This window comes from Sabethes cyaneus, chromosome 3 (genome assembly GCF_943734655.1).
Source record: "Sabethes cyaneus chromosome 3, idSabCyanKW18_F2, whole genome shotgun sequence".
In the NCBI taxonomy this organism is placed as follows: domain Eukaryota; kingdom Metazoa; phylum Arthropoda; class Insecta; order Diptera; family Culicidae; genus Sabethes; species Sabethes cyaneus.
The window spans coordinates 227,423,220-227,442,948 of NC_071355.1; the positions used below are offsets into that span (position 1 = coordinate 227,423,220).

The 19,729-nt window shown below is 40.1% G+C and overlaps 4 protein-coding genes across 4 annotated transcripts; 3 read left to right on the plus strand and 1 right to left on the minus strand.

Annotated features, from left to right (window-relative positions):
* The first annotated feature begins 689 nt into the window (after positions 1-689).
* Positions 690-1,526, plus strand: LOC128740828 (trypsin-1-like). Its single transcript, XM_053836394.1, has one exon. The coding sequence runs from the start codon at positions 690-692 to the stop codon at positions 1,524-1,526; it is 837 nt and encodes a 278-aa protein (XP_053692369.1).
* Positions 1,527-4,560: 3,034 nt separating this feature from the next.
* On the plus strand, positions 4,561-5,376 carry LOC128740829 (trypsin 5G1-like). The gene has a single exon (XM_053836395.1). The coding sequence runs from the start codon at positions 4,561-4,563 to the stop codon at positions 5,374-5,376; it is 816 nt and encodes a 271-aa protein (XP_053692370.1).
* A 4,700-nt stretch (positions 5,377-10,076) lies between these two features.
* On the plus strand, positions 10,077-11,022 carry LOC128740831 (trypsin-1-like). The gene is made up of 3 exons (XM_053836396.1): positions 10,077-10,131; positions 10,194-10,666; positions 10,726-11,022. The coding sequence occupies exons 1-3, from the start codon at positions 10,077-10,079 to the stop codon at positions 11,020-11,022; spliced, it is 825 nt and encodes a 274-aa protein (XP_053692371.1).
* A 6,766-nt stretch (positions 11,023-17,788) lies between these two features.
* Positions 17,789-18,713, minus strand: LOC128740832 (uncharacterized). Its single transcript, XM_053836397.1, has 2 exons — positions 18,702-18,713; positions 17,789-18,535 (listed from the first exon to the last, which is right to left on the minus strand). Exons 1-2 carry the CDS (start codon positions 18,711-18,713, stop codon positions 17,789-17,791), a joined length of 759 nt encoding a protein of 252 aa, XP_053692372.1.
* Between the last annotated feature and the right edge of the window lie 1,016 nt (positions 18,714-19,729).

A 19,729-nucleotide genomic window follows, 5' to 3' on the forward strand; every position in this document is an offset into this window, starting at 1 on the left:
CGAAACATGCATGCATTGCATTTTTTAAAACTCAACATTCGTGATTCGTGAAAAAAATAAGAAAAGGAGGGGTATGATCTGACGGAACAAGATTCTGGTTGAAAAAGTTAACACCTAACTGAATGTTGTGATCCTCTAGCCTACGTAGAAGAAATTTGTGAGTATTTAGAACACATAAACGAACTAACTTCTTCTTCTGCCTTTCAACAAAGCTAAAAATCAACGTTTTATCGTCAGCCTTGCGGCCGAGTAAAAATATCAATCACTGGGGTATTTACAATTCTCACTAACTCGCTGTATACAGCCCAGTAGTATCGGGGAAACAGCATTCAGTTGATGTTTTTCGAATCATTGCTCAAATTGAGTCAAAATGTTCGAACCAGCCCTAATCACAACAAATCAAAGGAAAATAAATTGAAATTTTTTCAACTATAATCGTATGTGAGTATGTATAGTTACTCTATACTATGATGAGCCTGATTTGTAATGGGCGATATTGCTGTTAGTAATCAAAACGTTAAGTAAAAAGTTACAATTTTCTAGTCAATTATAAAACTTCAAAGGAAAAGTTACCTAATTACCAATTTGAACAATCTGGCACACATCGCTATGGGCAAAACTTACTATTTATACTAGTTGAAACCGCATGTTAGGCTCTTAGTTTTTTACACTTTGGAACTGCATCGACAATGGAAGCTGCTTACTCGATTCTGTTGCTATTTGCTGTTGTATTTCTTGTAGGTGAAACTATTCAACAACAGCTTCGGCGCGATAAACGAAATCTAATCATTGGCGGTAAACAAATTTCAATATCGGAAGCACCCTACCAGGCAGCGTTACTCGTAAACGGAGGATTCTTTTGTGGCGGTTCAATCATCGGTTCAAAGTGGATACTGACTGCCGGACACTGTATTTCTGATAAAGTGGATGAAACCCTATCGGTTCGCGTGGGTTCTAACCTAAGGTATGCTGGTGGGGTGGAAGTGAAAGTTTTGCAGGCCATCAGACATCCTAGCTATCGTAAAGACACATCGTCGATAGTATACTCCGACATTGGCCTACTTTTGTTGGAAGAACCTTTGCAGTTCGACGGGAGCCGTGTATCGTGTGTTTCGCTTCCCGCACAAGGCGAAAAACTACAAGCGGGTGCTACAGGCAAAGTGGCCGGTTGGGGTAAAACGCGCAAATTCCGCGATTCACCAGCGAGTCTATCGGTTGATACATTGCTAGCAGTTGATACGACTGTTCTACCATTTGAAGAATGTCAACGAGCTTATGCTGATTATTATATGCATGAAGAAACACAGTATTGCATGGGAGACCTTAAAGATGATAAAGGGGCATGTAAAGGTGATTCCGGTGGCCCATTCATAGTTGGAAAAACGGTCTATGGTGTTGTATCTTGGAGTAAACAATGTACCGAAGTCGGCTCTCCAGCCATTTTTACGAACGTTGGGGCCTACGTACAGTGGATTCAATACACCGTGGCTTCCGTTTCATCACCAGAAGACCTAGTTTGTAATTGAATTACTAAACTGGATGGTGTAGAATATTAGATGTACTTTAGACGAAAATAAACAAAAATAACTAAAAAACTAAAATAACTAAATGAAGCCAGTATATGTACTCAAAAACTCTGTCATATTAGAAATTTCATTTTCGTATGAAATCATGATCGTAGCTTTTGTTTTTTTATCTATTATGATATTTGATCTTGGCATTGGTTTTCCTACTTGTATGTATATATCCATTTAGCAAAATTTGCCTTACTATTGACTAGAGTGTTTTGTCTTGACCTTTAAAGAGACAGATAATTAGTTTTTTATAACGGTAATTTTCGCCGTAGGGGACGGTAGAAGAGAGTATTGAAACAAAGGTGATAGTGTTCAAACAGATTGAAACAAGGCCTAAAGTAGAAAGAGCGGAAAATTAGATATGAGAGTTGCAAGTTTAAAATCGGGCTATCTGAAGCTTCGCGATCCTCTTGATTAACACTTGATGTGGTATGGAAAACCTTGGTCGTGTTTTTCGCCGTTTTTGTGAGGCTTCCCCGTCTGAGTGACTTTGCCACGGCACCCGGAGCTGGTTGCAATGCTCGATATCCACCTCAGAGAAAGCTTTCCCCTATGAGTGATCCCTTCGTCCGTTGGCTTGGAGGGCTACCATTCGACAGACACAGCCGACAGCTTGCTCAGAGGTGGACTCAGGGATTTTTTTTTGATTACGGAAATTTTTGCAGATTGAGATAGCCATACTAAATTGGTCAAGCTAATTTTATATGAGATTTGCAACCAAAGGTTACATAAACAGGAGTGAAATATAATTCATACTAATGGCGACGAATTAAGCTATTACAAATTATTTTTAAAGTTGTCAACCTCCTCCCTCCCCTTTAAAATTCGCTTTCAAAATCGGGAGGCAAAAAAAATCTTTGGGCATGAGTCAAAATTTGAACACTTCAAAACTTATCAAATTTTCAATTTTTGGAGCAAAACAAAAAAAACTGGCTCGAAAAAGTTTCCAATAAATTTTTTGATCATTTTTTATGACCTACTCGGCTCACAAAGAAAATATGCATCTAGTTTCTTTTAAACCAACTTAAATATAAGCGAAGGTGTACGTTTGATGTTTAGAGTAAGATTTGAGACGCTATTTACATTGGTTTAAAAACAGTCGACTTTTCTACCCCTGCAGCTAATCTCAACCTGCAGCAGTCTACGCTAGACATGTGAAACCGCAGGTGAAGCTTGATTTGTTCAGTAGAAAGTTTACGACACATAAAAACTATACCGACAATGGAAGTAGTTTACGCGATTCTACTGATATTTTCTGCATTTAGGGTCGACAAAACTAGCTCTGAGCAGCCTCAACGTGATAAACGAAATCTCATCATTGGCGGCAACGAAATTTCAATAACGGAAGCACCCTATCAAGTGGCATTGTTCATAAATGGAGAATTTCTGTGCGGTGGTTCAATCATCGGCGCAAGGTGGATACTGACTGCCGGACATTGCGTGCCTGGTAAAGTGGGCGAAACCCGAGCAGTTCGCGCAGGTTCCAGGGTTAGTACTTCCGGTGGCGTGCTAATAAAAATTTTGCAAGCCTTTAGACATCCTGACTTTAATGAAACAAAAACAGCGGTAGTATACAACGATGTTGCATTACTATGGCTGCAAGAGCCCCTGCACTTCGATGGTAACCGTCTATCGTGTATTTCGCTTCCCGCGCAAGGCGAAAGACTACCAACCGGTAGCGTGGGCAAAGTTTCCGGTTGGGGTCGAACGGACGCATTACTCGGTGGGCCAACGACTGACGTGTTACGAGCAGTTAATACGACTGTCCTACCATTTGCACAGTGTCAAGCAGCGTATGCCACCTTATATACGAATGAAGAAATACAATATTGCATTGGAGATGCTGGAATTGATAAAGGGTCGTGTTCAGGTGATTCCGGTGGGCCATTTGCAGTTGGAAATAAGATCTATGGTGTCGCATCATGGGGCACTGCATGTACTGGCACAAAATCTCCGGCTGTCTATACGGATGTTAGTGCTTTCATACAGTGGATCCAACAGACCGTAGTATCTGTTTCATCGTTAGATGAGCTTAATTGCACTTGAATTGTTTAAATAGTTAATACAATATTTGAAGTGATTTCAAACCAAACAATTAAATAAATACAATACAATAAATAATATTCAAAAATTTCTCCAAATGGATCATTTTATTCTTGTGTGGAAAAACCCATCCAGTTCTCTTTAACTCGCTAGCGCAGAGAACATCTTCAGAAATGACGTATGTTTATCTAAAGTGACTATTAACCTGCCAACAGTCTCGAATTTCCTTATGTTAGTGATGGTGACAGTGAGTTGTCCATTCCTTTGAGTTGTTTGCAATAATAACTTTGAACATTCTTATAATATTTTTCCGTAATTTGTTTTGCTCGTTTCAATATCTAATCTTCTAGGACAGTTATTGATTCTTTCACAGAAAGACAATATGTATAGCTGTTACTGACGATTTTCCTGTTTGTTTAGGGTCTGTCGATAAATATGGTGATTTTAAATGTTCATCAACTATTTTTTGCATTGTTTTTAACAAAACACACAATGAGCTTATTGGCATACAAGATTTGGACAAAATGTTGTCTTTTTTAACAGTCGCCGTACTGCTGGAATATGGCCTATTATAAGACTTACTTGAGCAAGATTTGTTACTTGACTCTTTACTCCTTTGTAGTAGTACTGCGAATATCCCATTCCTACCCCATGATTTGAAAGGATCAAAGGTGTCTATCACTCATATAACTTGACTTCTCGTTAAATTTTTTCTCAATTATAATTACGATGCGATGCGATGCTATAATAGCCTCGACGTAAAACAAAACAATTTTCTAGCTATTTACAAAATTTAGATGGAAAAGTTCATAATTAACTATTTGAACAATTCGACACACTCTGCAACACGATGGGTAAAACTTACTATATAAACACGGGAGACCACAAATGAAGCTCAATTTGTTCAGTGCAAAGTTTACTACACTTAGGAACTGTACCGACAATGGAAGCAGCTTACTCGATTCTGCTAATATTCGCTGCATTTCTGGCAGGGGAAACTTTTCCGCAGCGACTTCGGCGCGATAAACGAAATCTCATCATTGGCGGCAGGCAAATTGCCATATCGGAGGCTCCTTACCAGGCTGCACTGTACGTAAATGGAGAATTCTGGTGCGGCGGTTCGATTATCAGTGCAAGGTGGATACTGACCGCCGGACACTGCCTGCCACGAGGGGGTGAAATCGTAACAATTCGGGTGGGTTCCACACTTATGTATTCCGGTGGAACGGTGATAAAAGCTTTGCGCTCCATTAGACATCCTAATTATGTCGAAGACAATTCAAAGGTGGAATTCAATGATTTAGCATTAGTTTTTCTGGAAGAATCCGTGCATTTCGATGGAAGCCATGTCTCGTGCGTTTCGCTTCCCCAAAAAGGGGAAAGATTACAAGCAGGTACCGTAGGGAAAGTTTCCGGTTGGGGTCAAACGAGTCATAACCTCGGTTATAGTGATTCGTTGCTGGCAGCTTATTCGACTGTTCTACCATTTGAGCAATGTCGAGAAGCTTATTTTGATCTTTACACGGATGAAGAAAAACAATATTGTATTGGAGATCGTGGGGTTAACAAAGGGTCGTGTAAGGGTGATTCCGGTGGGCCATTTGCAGTTGGAAAAACGCTCTATGGTGTTGTATCTTGGGGTATAAACTGTACCGACACGCATTTCCAAGGCATGTACACGGACGTTGCCGCTTTCTTACAGTGGATTCAGGATACCGTGGCATCTGTTTCGTCGTTAGAGGAATTGAATTGCCAATGAATTGTTGAAAAGGTTTGTGATACAATTTTTGAAGTACTTTGTGAAAATAAATAAATGAAAAATAAAAAATTAAATCAAGGCATGGGCATGCACTCAAAAATCCTGCAAATTTTCTGTGAAGTTATGATATGACAGCCGTCAGTTCTTTCATGTATTGTAATAATTAAGATTTCATTTTGGTGTTAAGTTTTTCGCGCTTATTCGTAATTTATATATACACACAAACAAGCTGATAAACGGCTGAGTAATTCGTACCATCAGTGCCTTGCGCACTAGGCATAAAACAGACTCTACGGTGGTCCATAGTCTATTACCTAGCAACTCCTATCCCTACCTCCTCGTGGTACCAGTCGGAATACGAGCAACCTTAGTGAAGATCGGGTAACCAACTCCAATGAAACCAAGGTCACTGACAGAAAAGTAGGACTCCTTCGAACTACGTTGGCCGTCTGGTGATACTGTGGGGTTGGTTGCGGGCTTTGCGAACCTTAACCACTAAAAAACTCAAAGCAATGAACGATCTAAGTAATAATAACTCTAATCGGAATAATCGGCAAAGACCCAGACGACGAAAACGGACTAACGATTGGAAATTAGGAACATGGAACTGTCGGTCTCTAAATTGAAGAGACGCAAGTTCGACATCGTAGCGCTGTAGGAGGTATGCTGGAAAGGAACGATGGTACGTACGCATAGAGATGGTCACATCATCTACCAGAGCTGCGGCATAATACACGAGCTGGGCACAGCTTTTATAGCGATGGGCGAGATGCAGAAGCGGGTAATCGGGTGATGGTCGATTAACCCTCGAATGTGCAAATTAAGAATCAAGGACCGATTTTTCAATATTAGCATAATTATCGTGCACAGCCATCACCCCGTAAGTACCGATGATGACAAAGACGAATTTAAGTCGGTGATTGGACGGTTCAGTGCACACCCGCAAACAAACGAAAACGGCCTATGACTTGTCGACTTCGCCGCCTCCAAGAACATGACCATACGTAGCACCATTATACCACCAGTACCTCTAGCTTCGGTACACCTGGAGATCACCCAACCAGACGGAATCACAAATCGACCACGTTCTGATAGATGGTCGGCACTTTTCAGATATTACGACGTCAGAACCCATCCGCGTGCTAACGTTGATCCGGATCACTACCTAGAGATGGTAAGGATACGTCAAAAACTATCTGTTGTGAACCCGTACCCGCCGCCGTATTATCTAACGCGACTGAAGTAACCGGATGTAAACAGCCATTAACAGCGGAACCGAGAACATCCTAGCTCGTGTAGCACCGAATCAACGTAACGAATGGTTTAACAAGGAGTGCCAGCAAATATTCGTTAAGAAGAACGCAGCGCGGATACAAATACCACCCGTCAGAATGTAGAGCGATACAAACAGAAGCAAAGACAGTAAACCCGACACTTCCAGGAGAAGACGCGCCACCAGGAGAAGACCGGTGCGTTCCCAATCGATAAAGGAAGTCATCTAGCGACTGAAGAACAACAAAGCAGCGGGAAAGAATGGTATTGGAGCGGAACTTATTAAAATGAACCCGGACAAGTTGGCCGGCTGTTTGCATCCACTGATTGCCAATATTTAGAAAACGGAAGGACTACCGGCGGAGTGGAAAGACGGGGTAATTTGTCCTATCTACAAGAAATGTGATAAGCTGGATTGAGAACTGCCAAGCGACCACTATCCTGAATCCTGCCTACAAGGTGCTGTCCCAAGTCATCTTCCATCGACTATCGCCAATAGCTAATAGATGTGTGGAAAGTTATCAGGCCCAGTTCATGGAGCGTCGGTCTACAATGGAGCTAACCGCCAGAAGTGCCGAAAATTCCGTATCCTCACGCATCACCTGTTCATCGATTTCAAAGCCGCATGTGATAGTGTAAACCGACAAGAGTTATAGGAAATTTTGGACGAAAACGGCTTATCGGGTCAACTTACTAGACTTATCATGGCTGAGATGGATAGGATTCAGTGCTGTGTGAGAATCTCGTGTAGATTGTTGGACCCTTTCGAATCTCACAGGGGATTTCGACAATAAGGCTGCCTGCTATTCGACATTGCGCTTAAAGGTGCTTATAGCACGAGCGGCGATCGAAATGTGGGGCACGAATTTCTATAAATCCAGTCAATTTATCTGCTTTACTGACGACGTGGATGCTGTCGGCAGAACATTTAAGGCCGTGGAAGATCAGTACACCAGACTGAAACGCGAAGCAGAGAAGATTGGGTTGACGATAAATACGAAGTATTGCGGGCGGGACCGAGCGCGATAGGGCTCGCTTGGGCAGTTCCGTGGTAATCGACGCGGATGAGTTCGAGGTAGTCGACGAGTTCGTATACCTTGGCTCACTGGCAACAGGAAACAACAATTCCAGCCGTGAGATAAAAAGCCGTATTATAAGCGGAAGACGGGTCTACTACGGACTCCATAAACACTTGCGGTCGAACAAACTGAGCCCCCGTATAAAGTGCACTCGCTAATTAGACCGGTTATCCTCTGCGGGCACGACGCGGAACTACCAAAATAGGACCTACGAGTATTAGAAGTTTTCTAATGGCGGGTGCTTAGAACCATCTATGGAGGCCAAGAATTAACCTTGAACTCGCGCGTCACTACTGCGAACTCAGTATTCAGAAAGCAGTTAAAGCTGGTTAATGTTGGGCAGAACATGTTGCTAGAATGCCGGACAACTATCCTGCAAAAATGGTTTTCGTATCGAATCCGGTATAAACAAGCGAGCGAGGTGGCAAGATGAGGTGGAGTAAGATCTGGCGAGCACTGGGTGCCCGCGGAACTGGAGACCAGCTGCCATAAACTGAAAAAAGATGGAGGAATTATGCTACGTAGGCCTTGTCATAAGCCGTAAGGTCAACTTACAATAAGAAGACATACATTCTACTAAAACTTACCATCTTGTATAAACTGTAAACTCATTAAAGGTAATAAGGGATGTATTCATTTTTTTCTTTGCATGTAATCCCCTGACCCGTAACGACTTTTTTGCCTTCTTCTTCTGCTGTATCGAGAACCCTTTAACATATAGCAATAACACAGAAAGAGCTCAGAATGATAGTAAAGATATTGTCGATTATAATAAATTCCATGCATTTCTGAACACACCCTACTTACAACAAAAGAAACTAGACCGGACTTGATTGCAGGAGCATAACCGGGGAATAGCAAGACCATGACACGTGCCATGAGTGCCACTCCAAAGGTGCAACTTCAAAACTGACTTCAAACTGACTGAAACGTTCTGATATAGTTAAATTTACTTTTTTACGGTTCTCAAGTTCCGTCAATTGTATATTGTAATTACGTCTTACGCCAACAAAAGAACGCAATGCTCTCTCTCTCTCTTTCTCTGAGACAACGGAGACCGTTCTATATTAGGTATTTTAATGGTTGCTCGATCAATGGACCTCTGACCTATTGATATTGAACAAATTTATTACAAGGAACTAAGAATCATAGATTGCAATAAAAATAGGTTCTTATTATCGCACGTAACTTATCGTGATCGTGATTAACCAAACCCAACTTACTAATTAATTTGTTTATAGTTTATAGCAATTACTCTTGGTGAGTTTATCGGCAAAATCGTTTTCGTTCAGGTACGTAATAAAAATCAGTAAATTCCATAAAATTTTATTAAGTAAAGGTTTGGTCAATGATAGTTTTGAGACTTACATGTCGCAAAGAAAAAAAAACTAAAACCGACCATTGCAGTCAAAATTGACTTGAGACTTGAGTTTGACCTGCATACATTTTTCAAGTCACAACATATGGTCCAGAGCAAGAGATTAGAGTAACAGAGATATAAAATCTTCTTTCAATTCGTATGACTGATTTGTTGACGCTAACATACGAAATGATTTGAAACGTTTTCAATTCAAATCTTTGTATAACAATTTTATGAAAAATCACTTTTGATTCATGTCTGTTTTCTGTATGTCTCAACTCCAAACACGCAGTAGGTTCAACGAGGCGTAATTAGGCGTCGCACAATTTCATTACTGTTTACTTATCACTTAACAGTGGTACTTCCAGAAAATTGTCGCACGTGCCACAAGTGACAGTTCGCTATTGTGGATTAACGAGAAGTGCCCCAGACATTGTGCCCACTCCAGTGAATTTTCAAGTGTTACAATTCAGTAAGTAATGACAACGATGCAACAGGAAGCTGGTATTACCTTCTTCTCCAAAGAGAAGTTTTTCAAATTCACCATAAAAAAACAAACACAAGCGCTCCGTAACTTTAACAAGTAATGATGTTAGACAAAGCTGCTGTTGATTAATGCTAATTGGCTTTATATAATTTGGTTCCATGTGAAGCTATCCAATAGACTGTTTTAACGCGCTCTTAAATGTTATTAAGTGCTATGCAGGTTACTTACTGGGACACACATAAAGGGTTTACATTCTCCACAAGGTGGATTGAATTCGATTTTTTTTCTTACGTTTAACTACAACTACGGCTTGGTAGCTAGGTACTTAACGATGTGACGATTGTGCATATTGTGCGATGTGCCATTTTTATGGCTCGATAAAGTTTTAAGATTACTGAAAAGACAATAGTAGCATTTTGTTATCACTAACTAGTCTAAGGTATAAAAGCAGTTAAACTCATCATAACCAATTATTGTTAGCGTTCCAGTGCCCAGTTTAAAAATGATTCAATTCCTCGTTCTAGTGTGTGCAGCGTTTGCTACCGTCCTAGGAAATGGTGAGATTTACTTTCCATAGAGCGAAACAAAGATCAATACTGACTTTACATTTATTTGCCAGATGATAGCATAGTACCTTCGGGAGTGTTCCCCCGACCCCATTATGGAACGGTTCAAAGCTCCGAAAAAGAAGACAGTAACCATCGAATTGTGGGTGGCTTTGAGATTGACATAGCCGATGCTCCCCATCAGATATCGTTACAATCTCGGGGCAGCCATATTTGCGGTGGTTCCATCATCTCTAGCAAATGGGTCCTTACTGCAGCGCATTGCACCGACGGAGCTTCGGCGTCCAATTTGCGCGTACGAGTGGGGTCGACGAAACACGCTTCTGGTGGAACAGTGATAGCTATCAGCCGAATAGTTCAGCACGCGAATTACACCTCCAGGACAATCGATTACGATTTCAGTCTGCTCCAGCTGAAGAAGGCAATTAAATTGGGTAACGCTTCGCGAGTGATTAAGCTGCCTGAACAAAACGAATCCGTTGCGGATGGCACTTTATGCGAAGTTACCGGATGGGGAAACACTCAGGTGCATAATTTCTTTCGTATAATACGGTGCAGATAATTAACAATAATTCTAATCTGCAGAGTATAAACGAATCACGGCACAGTCTTCGAGCAGCCTATGTACCATCGTTTAACCAGCAGGACTGTAATAGGGCTTACGGCTTATATGGTGGCGTGACGGATCGTATGCTGTGCGCTGGCTTCCGCGAGGGTGGTAAGGATGCTTGCCAAGGAGACTCCGGTGGTCCGCTCGTCGCGAATGGAAAGCTCGTGGGAGTTGTTTCGTGGGGACTTGGTTGTGCTCAGCCCAATTACCCCGGGGTATACTCCCGAGTGGCCGCTGCACGTGAGTGGATACGCAGCAACAGTGGAGTTTGAGAACCAATTTAATTATATGCTAGAGAACTAAACGTGCGGTCACAAATTGTAGCTTAACTGTTCTCTGATCTAATAAAGTCAACTCGTAAATCCACGGTTAATTGAACGTTTTCAATTGATCCGTACGGGCAGAAAATAGATTCTTTGGTTAAGTGATTTATCACGTGACAAGCGAGCCAAGACCTTTCAAAATATACTGCTGATGATGAACAGCGGTAATTATCGATTCTGCCGATTCAATTTCGCTGCAGGATCTCGTGAGGAAGACCATTAAAGCTGAATCTAGTACAAGATAGGCCCGTTTAGGCACCGAGCGTGCTGTTGAGCTATGCAAGGTCTGATTTATAGCCGAAACCCCGTGCAACAGGTAGCCAGTTTACAAGTTTGCACCCAACGCTGACTGTCTGAGGAGGTTCTGCTCCGGACCGTCCGGTCCGCTGGGAAGGTGAAAGGGTAGTTATTTATTATGTGTTTTTGTTGCGTAGTGGGTAATTTGAAAAGCGTTAAAATGGAATAAATAAATCAGTGTACTCGATGGAACTTTGCTTTGCGAGATTTATGCGCTTCTTGCTTTGCGCGTATTGAAAAACGGCAAATGACAACGTTCATCTTGGTGACAAGATGGAACTATTAATCTTCGTCTTGTTTTAGTGATTTATTGTGATCTAGGCCTTTTTGGTCGATTGTATCGTTCGCTTTTGCGGGTATGCTTTTACGGTAATGAAAAGATATAATCTGGTGGGGAGAAAGTTGACAGAATGAAAGGCTGACTACGAAATATTACGGACAAACTACTACCGATTCGGGAAAAAACTACAAAAACTGCTGGATTATCTTAAAAGTACCGAAGCGCGAATGATTAAAAAGTACAAGGAAAGTGCAAACCAAGCTTCGGTGTGGAAACCTTAATTGTCAACTGCGGTTGACCCCATTTCCGTCCAATAGAGAGGCTTTTGACGATAATGAAGCGGCAACCGAAGTTGGAGCAGTCAACAGCGATATTGGTTAGATGAAGAATTCATGGAACTGGATAGCCCAGAACCGTGTCTGAAGAAGGTGCGCGCCGACTGAGGAACGGTATCAACAGTAAAGTGAGAGAATTTCTTCGAAATTTGGCTGTCACATTCTAGGCAAGTCTGTAGCACGTCATCAGTTAATATTTTTTTATACTTCTATTTTTCTCTACTTGTAATGATGATAATATACAGTGATATATTAAAAACATTTATCGCGATTTCAAAAGTTCGACCAAAAAACCGCAATTTTGCATTACTTTTTCTTTTCTTCTTCATCTTCGCCTTCGCCCTCTACTCATGTGCGGGAGGGCGAGCCGCCGCGAGTAATCGGCATCAGCCAGCTCGGGCTACAATGACTAACGAGAGCGACGACTGTAGCTGTTAGTTAAACACACAGTCGCAAAAACTCGTTGCAGTGCATGAAGAAATAAGAGCGAGAGTCCGAAAGGGATGCTTATGTCGGCGTGTTCGTTAGAATGAGTACGCGTGTGTGAGAAAATTAGACCACACAAGTGTGGGCTTCGCAATACTGGTTTACACGATTAAAACTCACAATATTGCGAAAAGTTTTACAATTCTTGTAAACAGTGTTGCAATTTTTCGACTGAAAATTCAAACGCCGAAAACTTTTTTACCTCAGTGTAAAGGATCACGATTGACAGAATTTGTTCTCACTTATGTTTGTTTTCTCTCGACAGCTTGCATCTGTTTCACTTACACACAAAGCCGTATGAGCATAGCTGTCATTCTTATATGTTGAACAGTGATTAACACACGATATCAATATCATTAAGATGGTGTTGATATTGAAATATCAATATCATTGAGATGTTAATCATGAATGTCTAATAGAGTAGGGCGGGGCATAAGTGCGATGTTTGAAGTTGTCTTAAATTTTCGTGAAATATACATACAACATAATATATTTTAAAGTGATGCAGTAACTCAATGTCTTCACATTCAACTATAAATCATCTGCGGTAATAGTGTTAGGCAAAATAAATTCTTCTTTCTTTTGATCAAGTACAGATTCACACTTTTACCCCACTAGCGGGGTAAAAGTGCGAATACCGCGGGGCAAAAGTTCGAAGCTAGAATCCATGAAATTACCCCAGCAGTAGCTAACAAAATCATATTATCTTCAATCTGCGTTATGTTGCGGTAAGGAATATTCCCAATTTGCACCTTTTCTATTTTGCTCTGGTGTATTGCAGCCTCCGTTAGATCGAAAATTTTCCAAACGTTTGTTTTTTGTTTCAACAGCGGAAACACATCGTTTTTCTTCGGCCAACATCTGTAGAGCACACAGTTTTCTACAGATCTTTCATTTCTAGTATCTGTAATATAGTGCCTAAGGCTGTGTAATAATTAGCTATACATTTTTGCTTCGTCCCTGAATCGCATGTAGGGTAGCCCGCGCTACCCCACGGATTTCTTCAATGATAAAAAGAAAAAGACCCTTGGGTTAAACTTAAGCTAGTCGACCAGACGGGTCGACCGGCAACTTACGACTCATTTATTAAACCATTTTCCCCTATCGTGCAGCCCTAACTTCTACTTAACATACAGGAAATGTACGTGCAGTGGTCCGCTATTGACAAACAAAAACACTTGCGCTGCCTATATTGCGAAAAGAATAATAATAGACGCGACCGTGGGCGCTTTTGGTAACTTTAAGCAAAACTGACAAACTAGGTCAATGTTATAAGTGAACGACTACCGCGGTTAATATCTTCCGGGACTTAAGTCCGGGCAGGGGTGTTACACGCACTTTTGCCCCGTCCGTGAATCGAACCTTTACCCCGCTAGGCGCTTGACGGGGTTAGACTAAATTACGGAAAAGCGAAATATATTTTGTAAATTATTTTCGCCGTATTTTCAAAACAGATATGTGAGTGATGTGAAACGCTGCTACAAATTTTCAACAAGTAATATCCTCCTGTTGATATCGTATTTGCCGTATAACATAAAATTACATCAAAACCGCCCTAAAATAACATTTGCACATAACTCAGCAACTATGCTTCGTAAGCAACCAAAGTTTACGTCAGCTTCAAGCTGTCAAAATAGTCACTCATCCATGCCAATGTAGAAAATTTACTCGGAATCTGCACCGATAAATCATTGAATCGCACTTTTACCCCTCCTTACTCTATTAAATGCTGAAAAATTATTGTATAATTCAATAATTGAATTAGATAATATCAATGAAAATGATAATATTTCACTTTTTAATTTCAGGCATTCAATATCATCAGCGTCTTAGTGATATTGATATTGAAAGCACCATTCAATACGTGATAGAACCTAGTGAATGAACTTGTCACTACCAAAATAATTTTGACGGATTGAACTGAAATAAATCTTCACTCGGATACAGTGCGTTGTTTTCTTTTTCGATTGATATGCTACGATGCCGATTTTAACTAATAGTTGCTTTCTTTTTCATCGGAATTTTAATATTGAAATTGAAAGTTCGCAGCCCTGCTTGTAAATAGACAGCACGAGTTACTGCAACTGTTAACAGTGGCCCGTCGCATACGACTTTACCCTATTATTTCGCAAGAAAGTATAACCAAAGAATTTTTGATGCCAACAGCAGAATTGAAAAGGAGCATAAGTATTACAAGTTTTTTAGACGATTATATGTAATAATGCACTATATCCGATAGTGCACTTGCTTATTTTCTAAAACTGTTAATTCATCAAAACTCATCGCGATGAATTAAAATGAAAGCTATTTGTGTTAGATTGCATCACTTGTGATCGATTCATACATGAAAAAGCGTGAGTCTTAATTTGCTGTTCTCTCACTGTTATAAAATAATTCTCAGTTAGAAAAGAATTGTCAACGAATTTGACGTTTTGGAATCACCTTTGGGAGTGCTTCGAACCGAATCAGTACTTTTATCAATAAATAGCAACACTGGTAAATAGTAAGTAGTAGGTAGCGGGTAGTGAATAATGAGTGTGTAGTGAGTACTAAGTAGTCAGTAGTAAGTAGTGTGGTTAGTGAGTAGCAGTGAGTAGTGAGTAGTGTTTAGTAAGGCTGTGTGAGATTTCGCGAAATTTCTTTTTAACCGAAATTGTACGAAATTTACGTTACATTTTATGGTAGATTACCATTAAACTACTGTCGAATCTAGCGTAAATTTCGTTTAATTTCAGTAAAGACTAAATTTCGCGATATCCCGCAGAGCCTTAGTGGTTAGTAAACAGTGAGTAGTGAGTAGTAAGTAGTAAGTAGTGAGTAGTAAGCAGTGAGTAGTGAATAATGAGTAGTAAGTAGGGAGTAATAAGTAGGGAATAGTGAGTAGTAAGTAGTGAGTAGTAATAAGTGACTAGTAAGCAGTGAGTAGTGATTGGTAATCTCAAGTCTTATCGGCCTTCGTGTTCATTTGTTGACCTCGCGCCCATTATTTCTTTTAGCAGTAAGCCTTTCATCACAGAACAGAAGTGGAAGTTAAAATCCAAACACGTACATGCTACCCTCTACATATACTACCGAGCCTTTGTGGGGGAGAGAGGCTTTTCCCACGAAAATTTATGAACGTATTCAAAAACATGTAGGGCGTTGGACGGTATTTTCGGCATGCTTCTAATTATTGGGCCTACTCTATTTGCGTGTTACCTGCACCTGAAGAACCAGTTTCTCACCACGAAATGAATATGTACCAGTTTCTCACCACGAAACGAACAGTAGTAATGTATATTGGTAAGAATTAGTGATGATTCTAACCTTAGGATGCGGAGAACAGATGGTAGGCCCAAAATAGAAACAGGCCGAAAAACTGGTGCCGAAACCCTATTCGTAAATGATAGTGGGCTTCTGTTTAAAACTCCACGGATTGCAAATTTCTTGAAATAGTAAAGGAACATGTGAGCTCTCACTATTGCAAATAATCCTATTATTTCATCAACTCGCTTATATCGTAAGCGCACCTAATTCTGCACATGATTTCTAATTCTGCGCACCGCATATTTCAATTTAAAACTGAAACAATCTCAAATAATAAGTACATGTACACTTATTTTGCTAGATGCGTTAATTAGGATTAAAAATTGCAGGAAATTATAAGTATTGACTAAAATATGTGCTGCGCCGAATTAGGAACTCTTGCGCAGAATTGGGCGCACTTAGGGTAAACTACTTACAAATATGTTAGGTAAAGTACATTTATCAAGGAAAGTTTCAAATTACATTTGAATGGGAACTACCCCTAACCCCATATGGCATAAAGTTATTTGTCATAACACTTTTTGGCTAAACACCATTTGGCATAACGACCTTTTAGCATAATGGTCATTTGACATAAGGGTTATTTGGCATAACAACTTTTTGGCATAATTGATAATTTTGCCAGCTTTTGTTGTTTAGAGCTTGCTAACAATGAGGCAGTAACAGATAATCCGGCATGGGTGGAATGTTGTAATAGTGATACTAAAATGTCCAGAAATCTGTTTTAACCCTTTATAAGGCCGTGGTAATTATATTGCCACTAACGAAAAATATTTGTTTTGCTTCTATAATGACATCAATATAATTATAGAAGCAAAATAAAAAATGTTTGTTGGTGGCAATATAGTTGCCACTGCCTTATAAAGGGTTAAACACATTATTCATATTGTCCAATCAAAGCAAACTTCGCATGTAACTCTGGGTCTCTAAAGGCGAAGGCCGTCAACAGACATCATAGTGTATAAAATACAATGTTTTTTCAGTTTATCACTACAATTTTTTCCAGTAATTTGATGACTGCAAGGGAATTTACTATAGTAATTTAAGAGCTTTGGTCGTGTAGTAAAAGATGTAATTGGTACTTGTATCGTTTCTAAAAAGTGTAACAAAATCGGAACAATCATCATTATCAAAAGAGCGTGAAATTAATGAGTACCTAGTGAGTAAAATGACTGGCAATAAAACCAATGAACAACTGAATGGCGTCGATAGTAAATGAATAAAAATAAATCATGATATAATGAATGTAATTTTCGTCGGGTATGCTTTTAGATATCACAGTTGAAAGATAGAAAGCTAGACATTTTTTTCGTCTGATAATAAACGTAAAAATATAATATTTTTGAACTCTCTATATGTAGTTTCACTTCCTGCTATTCCAAATATGTTAATTAAAATAAACTTTTTGTTTCTGTTATGAAAACGAATATTAAAAAAAATTTTTTTTAAGGGTTTATGATCGCAAAAAACCTTGTACACAAATTTTCATTACAGTTGAATATGTTTTAGTGAACATTTTGCCATTATGAATTTGCTAACTTTTAGAAGAATATTTGTTTGGTATTCTATTTTTCTGTGTCCATATAGAGCTTAAAGTGTTTACACCTGCTTTTTTTATTTTTCATCCCTTACCTTATTTCTGACATTCATTTTTCTTTTTAGATTTTTTGAGACTGTAAGTAAGCTGTAACTGATGAACTAGATTTTCATTGTATTTAATATAAACGGGTTAATGTTCGTATTCAACGCAGTTCCAAACACGTTTTCCAAAAATATAAACAGTTTTATTTGCTAAATAATTATGCTAATACTGCAAATATATACACAAAAAAGCGTAAGATTTCATCGTTGAAATTAGTGGAGCCACAATGTGTGTTGCCGAGGTCTTCTCTAAAAACAGGATAAATACCTCACAATACCGGTCGCTGCCAACAATACGCAATTTCCACAAACTTTATCTAGGAACAATCTCCACATCCAACGGGTGCCTTCGCTGCATTCGCGTTAGTCGTTAGTCGTGATTATGGCCAAAGTGAAGCGGTCCCGGTCGAAGCTTTCGGCTCCGGCGGGCTACGATTTCGGACAGCGAATTGCGATGCTGCTGATGGCTGATGTACCCAAGGGAACCGGAACCGAACACGACACCGTTGGGACCGTGAATGTATCCCAGCGAGCCGGATCCTAGCGCAACGGGGCCGTGGTTTTTCGTCAGCAACGGCGATTGGTTGAGCGGCAGACCCAGTCGTGGATTGAACCCGATGGCGGAAGAGATCGGTAGATCGAACAGTGGTGGTAGATTGTGCTGGAAATAGGATGGGGTCGGTTGCAATAGACGATGGCGTTCGACATCCTCAGGGTGATGCTCTAGAACCGAGTATTGTTTCAAAATGCGGCCATCGGCGATGTAGGTTTCTTCATCGCTAAATCCCAGCTGGTTGCTACCGACGAAGTGAAACGGAGCACCGTAGTTGGAATAGTCGAAGTAGTTGCTCTTGTAGAGGTTCAGCAGCGATGGCTTCGGATGGAAGGGTGGAACAGCCGATGGGATTGGTTTGATTACTTGATTGAGGATTGGAGCGTCCGATGAATAAACGGGGGCTGGCGGGTGGAACGTTGTAGGGTGGTAGAATGGTGCGGGCTCCGTTACCGACACAAAAGGATCGGCAAGGTCGTACAGCAAACGTTTTTGCTTTATACCTTTGGATGAGGTTTGCCCGTAAATGGTGCAAAACAATAAAAGCGTCGAAAGCAGTGGATTCTGAAAGAAAGAAAGAGAGAGAAAAAAATCAATGCATCTGATCAACGGATTTGAAGGACGCCCTGAGCAACAGTCTGTTTTCATGAATAGGAAATTTGCACCTGATTAAAAGAGACAATTTATCGTTAATGTTTCCCGGGCTACAAAATGCCAAGAACGAACATACTTTGTAGAACATGTTTTCTGACTTCTATCGAACCATACGTTAGATGCTGACTGGTAGAGGTTTGTACTTCTTAATCTGATGCTGGATAAAATCGAACAACTTTTATTGCCTTTATGAGGTGGATAAAGTCGTGGAATAGAATGAAGTGAAAAATGTGCATACAGCAGAAATGAGTATGGAACATGTGCTAACTGTTAATATTGCATTGCATGTTGGCTTTGATATGCAGTGAAGTAAAGTGTAAATTAAAATATTAGCGTTTTCGATGCCTACAACATAATGTTCGGTTTTCATTTTTCTAAAATTATTTTTCTAAAATTTTCTGCACTTAAGTGAGAAAAGTAATAACAGAAGATTGTTTTTAATAAAATGCTACCCCATTATGCCTTTCAACCAAGCATCGTTTTTGAATCAAACGCTCGTTTAATAAATCGTTTAGCCAAATCCCCCCAGAATTCGAATGTTAAAGTTGCCTTAAAACATATTTTACGACTATAATTCGCAACCAAATTCAGGAGCCCATTTTATCTCTCATGCAAAAGCAATAAACCTGATCACGGATTACCAATTCAAACAAAGTCATTCATCCACAAATCCCTATCAAGCTTGCAGTTTACTTTAAAGGTTAATAACTGCCTCCAATTATACACTTTACACACATTTACTGTGTGGGGGGAGCTTTTGATTTCCACCTAACCGTATAATACCTCTGGCGGATCAAATGTCCGCTTCTCACCCGTCAAGCGCCCTGTTATTTCTGCATGCAATAATTGGCCTAATCAGCAGCAGTTAACCATCACGATCTTCGTGATTCATATGGTTTGGCCGCCCAAATCATGCCCATGAAGGCGTATCTGCGGTGCCTACTGGAATATTCCGTGACTAGCAATATTGAATGAAAAATTCAAGTTTAAGTAGTCAGACGAGGGTGTAATGTTCTTCGTCAAGCCATACAGCACAATGTTGCCTAAGGCAACGGAGTAAGTCATAACCCTTTCGAGATGCTGCGCATCGACCGGAGCCAAGTA

Bases quoted from the DNA above. Each gene is read 5' to 3' on its own strand.
- LOC128740831 (XM_053836396.1), top strand. From the start codon at position 10,077: ATGATTCAATTCCTCGTTCTAGTGTGTGCAGCGTTTGCTACCGTCCTA. The intron at 10,132-10,193 runs GTGAGATTTACT...TTTATTTGCCAG, and splicing joins TGCTACCGTCCTAGGAAATG to ATGATAGCATAGTACCTTCG. The intron at 10,667-10,725 runs GTGCATAATTTC...TCTAATCTGCAG, and splicing joins CCGGATGGGGAAACACTCAG to AGTATAAACGAATCACGGCA.
- LOC128740828 (XM_053836394.1), top strand. From the start codon at position 690: ATGGAAGCTGCTTACTCGATTCTGTTGCTATTTGCTGTTGTATTTCTT.
- LOC128740829 (XM_053836395.1), top strand. From the start codon at position 4,561: ATGGAAGCAGCTTACTCGATTCTGCTAATATTCGCTGCATTTCTGGCA.